This window comes from Nanorana parkeri, unplaced genomic scaffold (assembly GCF_000935625.1).
Source record: "Nanorana parkeri isolate BGI_ZX_2015 unplaced genomic scaffold, ASM93562v1 scaffold990, whole genome shotgun sequence".
Lineage (NCBI taxonomy): Eukaryota > Metazoa > Chordata > Amphibia > Anura > Dicroglossidae > Nanorana > Nanorana parkeri.
This window is the reverse complement of record NW_017307258.1, coordinates 433,151-443,283: the sequence shown is the minus strand read 5'-3', so window position 1 is coordinate 443,283 and position 10,133 is coordinate 433,151. Positions and strand designations below refer to the sequence as shown.

The 10,133-nt window shown below is 43.7% G+C and overlaps 1 protein-coding gene across 2 annotated transcripts; it reads left to right on the top strand.

Moving 5' to 3' along the window:
- The first annotated feature begins 214 nt into the window (after nucleotides 1–214).
- PNO1 (partner of NOB1 homolog) lies at nucleotides 215–10,133 on the top strand. Of its 2 annotated transcripts, none has more exons than XM_018566944.1 (7): nucleotides 215–468; nucleotides 2,793–2,942; nucleotides 4,379–4,462; nucleotides 6,292–6,352; nucleotides 6,675–6,792; nucleotides 9,726–9,796; nucleotides 9,916–10,133. In XM_018566944.1, exons 1-7 carry the CDS (start codon nucleotides 307–309, stop codon nucleotides 9,981–9,983), a joined length of 714 nt encoding a protein of 237 aa, XP_018422446.1. In that variant the 5' UTR covers nucleotides 215–306; the 3' UTR covers nucleotides 9,984–10,133. The 2 variants fall into 2 exon arrangements, with proteins under 2 accessions (XP_018422446.1, XP_018422447.1); XM_018566945.1 differs by having other exon boundaries at nucleotides 9,726–9,800; nucleotides 9,920–10,133.

Below are 10,133 nucleotides of genomic sequence, written 5' to 3'. Positions count from 1 at the left end.
TCGCAGTAACATCCCATTCTCTGTAAATCTCACAAATAGAAGTTGTTTTAATTAAGTTATATATCAAATGATAACGTTAAGGTGCAGTTCCGTTGAAACCATTTGGAATGTTTGAAACAGGCATATGATTGGGCGTCTCAATAAGTTCGCACAGGAAGTGACGTTTGTCAGGCTTCTCCTTTGACGTCATCCTGAAAAGGTTCTATTTTCGCCTTAGTGTCTAGCCCCGCCCCTTTGAGTGCCCGGATGGAAGCTGATTCGCACGTGTAGCGGCTGTCTGAGTGAAGTGTGAGCTCTGTAGACAAGATGGAAGCTGAGAGCCCAGCCGCCTCCTCCGAAGAGACCTTCACCAGTGTGACCAGCAAGAAGAGTAGGAAGCGAAGGGCGCCTGATGACAAGCCCATGGACACGGGGGAGCAGCGCAGCAAGAGGCCGGACTTTCCCCAGATATCGGGAGACAAGCTCATGGTGTGTGGTTGAGTGTGTCACATTTAGGCGACCAGCACTTCTCCAGGTGTTGCTGGGCTTCAGAAGGGTGCTACATCATGGGTGCACTCTGCCTATGTTTTCAATAGAGTATGGACAGTTAAATCCCTTTCAGTTTTTTAATTTTTTCCTATTGGGGGAGATTTCCTTTCACTTCCTCTTTGAAAGATGCAACAGGAAGTGAGAGTAAGCTCCTGTTCACATTTTTGCACTGCATTAAGGCCGTCCATTTACTCGAATAGGCTGCCTTGTGCACCGATACACACCAAGAAAAGGCGTATGTACTTTTTATCTGTAACACAACTCGCTGCAACACACCATATGTGTGTAGCTGCAGGACCTCAATCTCTACGTAATGAGCGTAGTTCCCCTCTAAGACTCACCATACGCTAATAGATTTCTCCAAAGGTGCTCAACAGCACCGATGGAGGCATTTCCCCCGCAGCCGGTATATTGTATTTTGACCCCCTGACTACCTGAACAGTCGCTTCATCTGATTGCCTCGGTCACTGTTCAGCTGACAATTTTCTGCCCAGATCCAGGGAGAGAAGTCAGGTGAGTAATTGACTTTTGCTGAGCTGTCCGGGCTGCACACTGTTAGAATGTTGGCTGCATATCTATCTGTGTGTGCCCGGCTCTATTTCTCCCAGGAAGAAGTGAACTCATCTGAAGATTTTCATGCACCTCCACTTCTTATGACCACTACCAAATATTGGATCTCCTCGCTTTCTGTACCGGGGTCATGATTAGAGCTGCAGCTAACGATTATTTTCAAAATCGATTAGTTGGACGATTATTGAGTTCGATTAATCGGTTAATCGGATAAAAAAATTAAATACATTTTAAAAAATTGCTCCAGTGATGGACTACTAGTTTGTATTGAGATTGTAGTCCATCACAGGAGCAAGCTTGGAGCGGTGGAAGTAAAGAAAAGGGAAAAAAAAGTGTGGTGTGCAATATAGTGAAATGAAAAGTGTAAAATTCGGACTCGGGGATCTTTACGGACTCGGGGATCTTTACACACACACACACACTAGGTTGGACTTGATGGACATGTGTCTTTATTCAACCTCAAATACTATGTAAAATTATACAGCAATTAATGTAGAATGGCAACGCCTATTAAGGACTACAAAACCCAGCAATAGTACATTATACAGCACAATGCAGAATACCACCAGCTATACAGGAGTACAACAAATCCCAGCAATAGTACATTATAGCTGGTGGTATTCTGCATTGCGCTGTATAATGTACTATTGCTGGGTGTTGTAGTCCTCTATAGCTGCTGGTATTCTGCAGTGCGCTGTATAATGTATTATTGCTGGGATTTGTTGTACTCGTCTATAGCTGGTGGTATTGCGCTGTATAATATATTATTCCTTGATTTGTAGTCCTCCATACAGCGCAATGCAGAATACCACCAGCTACAAAGGAATACAACAAATCCCAGCAATACATTATACATACAGTGTACAATGTATTGCTGGGATTTGTATTCCTCTATAGCTGATCTAATATACATCACAATGTACCATCAGGTATAGAGGAATACAAATCCCAGCAATACATTATAGAGCACCATGTGTGGGAAAGTGCAGGCTTACCTGAGCAGTCTTCCAGCAACTTGTTTCTGAGATCGGGCCTATTGTCATTCCCTCACGCCTGCTCCTCCTTACTTCTTCTCCCCGCGCACCTGTGCCGATCGTGGATTTGGGCGAGCAATGAGCGTGAGGCGGGAGGAGGTGTGGATGCGGGCGGGCCTGGCAGCGGCGAGCGTGAGGTGGGGAGGAGGTGTGGCGTGCAGCGTGTGTGGAGCCGTGAACAGGGCCAACCAATCGGAAGCCGATTAATCGATTATTGAAAAAGTTGACAACTTTTTCAATAATCGATTATGTCGATTAGTTGTTGCAGCCCTAGTCATGATCACCAGGACCAACAGGGAGGTTGGATCTTCCCAGCAGAGACACAGACAGACATGAACACCTGACAGTGGTCCCAGTCCATCCACAAGGAATGACTTAGACTTTGAAGCCAGCCAAAGCCGATCTCCTATCAGATAAAGCTGGGAAGGGTTAGAGCTCCTATCGGGTAATACCCCCCAATGTCCCTATTAACCCCTTAAGGACAAAGACCTTTTTTTTTTCTTTATATATTATAATCCACATTTTAGGCCTGTAAATTACTTTAAACCCCCAAAACATTATGCCTGTATTATTGTCGTCTCTCCGCCTGTATTATTGTCGTCTCTCCGCCTGTATTATTGTCGCCTCTCCGCCTGTATTATTGTCGCCTCTCCTCTCCAGGGTGATAAAGAAGAAATGAGAAAGATCCCTGTCCCCTCACATCGCTACACACCTCTGAAAGAGAACTGGATGAAGATCTTCACCCCAATTGTAGAACACTTACAGCTTCAAGTTCGGTTTAACCTAAAAACAAGAAATGTGGAGATAAGGGTAAGTGTTACCCCATAACAGGTTTGGTTAGGTGATGTATACCCAGTTCAGGACCATAGGATGTACCTGTGTGTGGTGGTTATACCAAGATCACAGCTGAGAGGACTTGCTCGGTGCTTCAATAGTTCACCCGCTGCTTCAGTGCCCCAGACTACCCAGCTCTCCTCTATTCAGTAATATAGTGATCTCTGCACCCTGGATTGTGATGCATAAACACAGTTATTACAGGCTGTTTGATGTGTCTCATACAGAAAGAAATATCAGTACTATGGAGCTTTTCACAACTCTCCATTCCACCTAGCTGTGATTAGTGATACGGGAGAGAAGAAGCAGTACAGGCTTCACAGAGCACACTGAGGTTCTCTCTCTCTCCATTTTTGTGGATGAAGTTGAGGGAAAGTGAAATGTTTAAGTGTTTGCTAGACACTATTAGTAGCTTATCGCTAATGCTATCCAGCAAAATGGTAGCTCATTTAGGCCTATGCACACTAGTTATCCTGTTGCTGGCAGAAGCTTAACACCAACAGGATCACTATAGGGGGTAAAGAAACTACTTGCCTGTTTCTATAGCATTGCTCTGTATGGGATGGGATATTCTGCAGCACTTTGGCTAGTAAAGGAGCGACACAGTAGTATCTGGTGAGTAGTTTCTTGCCCCCTCTATGGATCCTGTTGCTGTAGATTTGGCGGCCGCTGTCAGAATACAAAGGAAACAGTGGCGGATTCCTCAATCAATGCTCCTAAGCGTTTAAGGAGGAATCGGTTCTATTTTTTTCGTTCAGCCTGCAAGTTGAACAAAAATGAACAGAGTATAACCAGCTTAAGAATTGGATTATCTGTCTGGTTTTTATTGCAGTCTGTGTCTTCTGCAAAGATTCCCCCTCAATTCACTATCGCCAGCATAGATAATAAGGGGAAAACAGAAATATTACTGTTACCAGAACAGGAGTAGAGGGGGATAGCCTTTTGCTCTGCTGATAGCTGTCAAAGGTAGGGAACAAAGGATGAGTCTCTGTGGAGACTTCTACTCACATCAGGTTGTGTCTATGGAACAGGAAGTGCGGGGAAATTTCAGTGTGGATCCAGACAGCAATAAAGACTTGACCGGTTGTAACCCTTCCCTCTATCCAAGACTAAATAACAGCCATTCTGGCTGGAGATCTAGTTTAATAAGTACACATATTGCCTGCCATTACTGTTTATTGACGCATAATATTGAATTCTTTTATGTACTGAAGATTCAAGTTTATTTTCCCTCTTTGTACACTTCTTGCGATCAATATAAATGGCTGCCTTTGTTCATTGTAGTCATTTTCTGGGAATGCCACCAAATTTGGTACTGGCAGAGCTTGTGCAGTATGTGACCACTTCTAGGGCAGATTCAGATGTCTCCTGTTTAATTGGTTTTGCTAAATGAAATATTCTCGCTTTTACAGACTTGTAAAGAGACAACAGATGTCGGCGCACTCACTAAAGCTGCAGATTTTGTCCGAGCGTTTATCCTGGGCTTCCAGGTGGAGGTAGGTTTATTGATATACAGAGAATGCAAGGGCTGGCTGTCTCATATCATGTGTAGATAAGAAAGCTTCTACAATGGCTGTAAAGAAACCATTAATACTGGGGTAGATTGCTGATTTGAAACTGCTACATCCCTGGCTGCCAAGATTGTCCGTCTGCTTTCAGTGTTTTCTGAGGTAATGACTGCAACAAATATCGATCGAGAGCTCTGCCCTCCGTTTTAGTTGCTTTATACTTTGTTCTGGTTCAATAACTCGCATATATTAGAAGCCCAAGACAGCTGAGCAATTTGCTTTAATCCTGGAACTGCCTTGTGTCACTTGAAATGAATAAAGCTGGTATAAAGTGCAGGTACCTGAAGGTGAACATACCACAGCAAGTTTTACATGCTTGCCACACTCCTGAATACCGGGATATTCTGGCCTTCAGGTGTGCAGCAGACAAGTAAAACAAAGCTCCTTCAGTTCTGGGCAATGTTGGGGCTTGCCTGTTCCTGCTGCATGCCCATTGTCCAGTTAGCCCATTACAATGATGGGCTGCCCTATTAGCCTATAGGAATGTGTGGAATGGGCTGGGCAAGCAAAGTTTCTGGCATTCAGCTGTACATGCAGCTATCAAGCAACCATCTTGCAGGTATGTGTGGGAATCTCTTGGTGCATGTTTGTTTTGTTTTTTTTACGTGTGGATGAACTTTACTGGTTGCATGCTTGTTGCAGATCAGTGACTTAAAGTACTGAAATGGACAACCATTCAACTAGCGTTTCAGAAGTAGAAAGGTCAGCAATCTCCATATCTCTCTACGGGTTTCCTTTAGGGCAGCAAATGATCTATTGGTGTCATTGCCGTTCACTTTGGGAATACCTTCTCCCCCTATAGAGACATTGCTGTAAAACGTTAGTAAATCTTCAAGGGGTCTTATTACATCTACTGACGGCCACACATTTTTAATGCCAGGAAAAAGATTATAAAACTTTATAGAAACATCTGAAACTTACAGTGGTTTATGCGAGAGAAAGAGGCCATTAAACATTCCCTATTGTAGTGAGCTGGAAAGTTATACAGTGTAGATGTTATTACCTGAAGAACATAGAGAGCCACATTCAGTTTATATGTTAAAACTACTGATGGCCGTAGAGAAGAGCTGCATTCAGGCCAAGAAACCCGTTTCACATACCTTCTCTCAATTAAAAGTGCATAGTGTTGGGAATTGTAGGCCAGTATGGACATTCTGCAGCTCTTAAGGCTAAGACCACAACCAGAGTCCCACAGTGGGTTGTAAGTACCCCAATGAATATTGATGGCGGACATGTTGTGGTCTTGGCTTTTAAGGGCAGACTGTCCATGCTGGTCCGGGATTCTGTAATATTGCAGCTTGTGCCATGTTTGTGTGCAGTGAACACCAGTTCTCAGTTTGCTTTAGGTGAGCATGGTTCTCCTCGGTTATGAGGTTCAGCGTTTGGAACTATGGACTTCTCAATTAAAGAATTTAAGCATTCTTAACAAGCAGCAAATTAACTTTAAAGCATGCCCTAACTGACCTATGTATCTTAAGGTATTGAGAAAATCATCCAGGGTATCAAAGTTCTACTCTCAGATCTGGTCATCCTGCCCCCCCCCCCAGCAGAGCGAGAATGCAGGGGGAGCAGAACTGCTGAGAGAACAGCTTGAATAACTTCCGTTGTTAGTTTTGAGGATGAATTGCTCCACAGCTATAGAGGATAGTGAGGGCCTGTTTCTTACATAAGTGGAAGTTGCTATTGAGGGCATCAGTTGTAATTGTATTGCAGTGTATTTGTGTTTTTAGTAAGTTTTTTTTGTTTTTTCACTTTAGGATGCCTTAGCTTTGGTTCGATTAGATGACCTCTTCTTAGAAACCTTTGAAGTCACAGACGGTAAGCTGCAGATATATTTTTTTCTCCCATATTTACACAGTATCCATGTACTTTGTATTGTGTTATCTAGCATAGTCATACACATTCTACAGGCTCACTAGTGGGCCAGTATGCCTTGAACCTGTGGGAAGAAACCCAGCTTGACATGAGTTGAGCACATTAACACTTTGCTGGCAGGGTCTGGTTGGGTTTGAGCCCAGGATGAAAATGCTGCACTATAGCCTCATTATTCACTACCATTTATCTTTTATATGGAGGATGCTGCTGTTTATCTTGTTAGTATTTCAGATTCTTTTTACAATCTACTTTCTTCCCATTCCAGTTAAACCTTTAAAAGGAGACCATCTTTCTCGTGCAATTGGCAGAATAGCTGGAAAAGGAGGAAAAACGAAGTTTACCATTGAGAATGTTACAAGGACCAGAATAGTTCTTGCTGACTCGTACGTATATATATTCATTTCCTGCATAAAATCAGAGCTGCCTTTTGACCCTGTTGAATAAATTGTTTGTACTTTGTAAACTGCACCCCTTTTGGTCTTAAATCTGGGGGGGGGGCTGCCCTCACATTGTAAGGATTTTTTGGTTGCTCCAGTCTAGGTTACCTGGGAAAAAGGACTCTTACCTGATCCCCGCAGAACGCTGACTGCTGGGGGATCAGGTAAGTAGAACTGCTTTTCCTAATACCCTAGACTTAAACGAGCTGGCAGACGGGGAGAGACACAAGGTAAGTCCCATGGACGCAGACACCGTGGGACAGGAAGTGCCAGCAACCACAGAGTCAGCACTGGATCGGAGACCCGTCGCAGCATTGGTGAGAAGGCTGAAAAGGACAGGAAAGATCAGATTAAGAGACATCATTTAAGGTAAGTGTTTACATTAACATTGGGGGGAGGGAAACATTTTTATCCTTTAATGTCACTTGAACGCCACTCCGCAGCGCTGAATACTGAAAAATGGCCTGGATGGGAAGGGGGTTTAACACCGCGGATGTCAACTGGTTAAAGAAATCTGGAAAAGTAAGTGAAAATGTTTGAGCCCAGAAAGCCCCACCTGTTTAAGGGCCTGTTCACATGATATCAGGTGCGGATCTGCAGACGCGGTGCTTACTGATGGTGCGTTTTTGATGCGTTCTTGGTCTTCCCGTAGCAGTCAGGCAAGCGCTATGGCACAGGTTACTTACTGGTCTTTGCCAAGGTAATTCAACCATAGTTGGCCAGAATGTTTCCCAAGTGAACTTCCTCTGCATATTTAACGTGATTGGTTGCCAGAGGGAGACCAAATTAATGTTATTGCCGCTCTCTGCCTGCTTATAATGTAACCAAGCTGCCACTGTATTGGTCACACAATTACTCACCAGCGGAAATCTAAATTCCAGTTACTGGCTAGCTGTGCTTGCAGAGCACTCAGCAAAGCCGGATCTGTGTTGGTCATGTGACTGTTTGCCAGCACCCAATTACTGGTATTGGCTATCTCTGCCTGCCTATCACTCAGCCATGTTGGCTCTACATTGGCCAGATGGAGGCTAGCTTCCTCTGGTTAGTACAAGAAGAAGCACAAATTCAGTTTATTTGTCATGCAGCTTCATAAACATCATTTACTAGTTTTTGCTGAATCTTTGTTAGGCTATAATAATTCCGTCTAGACGTCTGCTTTTCACGCTGACCAATCCTACAGTTGGTATCTGACTTTCAAGGCAGAATGCGACCATGAAAATATCCTTTTTGTGTGTTGCCACAGGCACAGAACAGTGTCAGCGCAGGAACAGACCTATTATGTTTAAAAGCTTGTTCTCTGTTGATGAAGATTGAAGATCGTCCCTTGCAGGAAACTTTCCCATGACCATAAATGGTGTGGAGAGCTTTCAGAAACGTGTCGGAAGCCCCGGACCGACCTGACTTTGAGTTTTCCACATAAATCTTTTCCATCGAAAGCTCTAATCTCCTGCTTGCATGTTTCTTTTGGTTAATGCACATGTATTGCACATCCTAGTCAGGTGAGAGGCTTGCTGGGCTGAAGAATAATTCATGCATCACTGCTAGAGGTTGTATATGGAAAGTACTCCGAGATGAGAATAAGAGTTCATTCACTAACTTTACAAAAGCACTTCTTCAAAGTAGAGAATATTTACTATTGGGCTGCATGAAAGACAATTATTACTACTACTCTTCCTGTTCCTATTGCTTTTACTGTTACTAATTCTACTACTATTGCTATTACTGCTAATGCTATTATTGGGGTGCCATTTAAAATGAATAGCAATGCACATGTACAAAATGTTATAGAAGTCTTCGCAGTCCTGACCGATATAAACCTGTGCTCCTCAGTTGGGCGCTGCAGTGACTGCGGATGGTGCGACGTGTAATCAAAGATAGAAGTCATCGGCACATCAGCCTCCACTTTACCGTTCTTTCTTTATTGACATTGGATAGTCATAACATCACATTGAAAGGTAACATTTTAGAACCAATGTGATGTTACGATTATCCAACGTCAAGTGGAGACCGGTGTGCCGTGACATCTCCTACCACAGACTTTGACAGCTCACTCCTCTTCATTTCTGACCACAATCTGTAAAGGAGATGGCCTTTTGATTGACAGCTCCTATCTCACTGTTTCTGTTCTTTTCCCTACACAGAACAGGGCTCTCCTCCCAGTTTAAGTGCCTGTGTCAGGATGGAGAGCGTTGAGTGGAGGAGAGCACTATGATCTGTCACAGGAGGCAGAGCTCTGCGCCTCCCAGTTCCGCCTTCTGTGTCGGGCTGGAGAGGGGTGAGTGGAGGAGAGCGCTGTCATCTGTCACAGGAGGTGGAGCTCTCCTCCCGTGTCAGGATGGAGAGAGACTGCTGTGATCGGTCACAGGATGTGGTGCTCTCCTCCCCCACCGTGTGCTCGGCCTCCTGTGACAGCCAATTCAGGATGGAGAGCGGTATACAAACTCTGATCAGCTGATCGTTAGTAAGCACACTATGTTGAGTTATCTACAATTTCCCAGTTATGAATGAATGGGAAGTGATCTACATCACCTCCTGTTCATTTATGATTGTGGACTTAGTAACTCATACTATATACACAATATATGACTGGACAGGAGCACTCAGTATAGAGGATTCCTGTTATTTTAAAAGGGAAATATCAGGGGTATGTTTAGATCCCTAATATTTCTCGGGTCCCCCGCAGTAAAAAAAAAACACTGTTTCAGTTTCGCCTGACAAATTGTTTTATTTTCTGTCTCAAAATTCCATTTCGGTGCATCTCTAATAACCTTATTGGGCTTTAGGGTGCTAAGCCCATTCCTGCAGCTAAGTTTCTAACCCTATGCTGTATCATTTTATGACAATCAGCTGATTGTTTACCATTATTTTTGTTCGGGCAGAAAAATACACATCCTGGGGTCGTTTCAAAATATTAAGATGGCGAGAACAGCAATTTGTAACCTCATTCTGGGTAAGTGTGACTGTCGCTGCACATTGTAGAGGAGGGAGAGTTTCAGGTGGGACTATAAAACTTTAATATAATTGGAAAGACAACTGTTAACATTTTTGTGGCTCTTTCATAACCAACAGGAAGTCCACCATCTAAAGTATATGGAAACATTCGTGCTGTGGCAAGCAGAGCAGCTGATCGTTTCTAATGTGGCTGGCACCATGTCTGGATTGCTGCTAACCTCCGATCGTTTGCAGATGACAACTTGTTGCCTGTGTCAGTTCAGCAATGGGGTTTTAGAAGCGTGTGGATGAAGATGTGACCGACCCTATTCAAACTTTAACATAAAAGGACTTTG

What these genes read in the sequence shown, in the direction of transcription:
- PNO1 (XM_018566944.1), top strand. Translation starts at nt 307, where the DNA reads ATGGAAGCTGAGAGCCCAGCCGCCTCCTCCGAAGAGACCTTCACCAGT. An exon ending in AACCTTTGAAGTCACAGACG is followed by an intron (nt 6,353 to 6,674) that starts GTAAGCTGCAGA and finishes TTCCCATTCCAG; the next exon opens with TTAAACCTTTAAAAGGAGAC. An exon ending in AATTTGTAACCTCATTCTGG is followed by an intron (nt 9,797 to 9,915) that starts GTAAGTGTGACT and finishes CATAACCAACAG; the next exon opens with GAAGTCCACCATCTAAAGTA.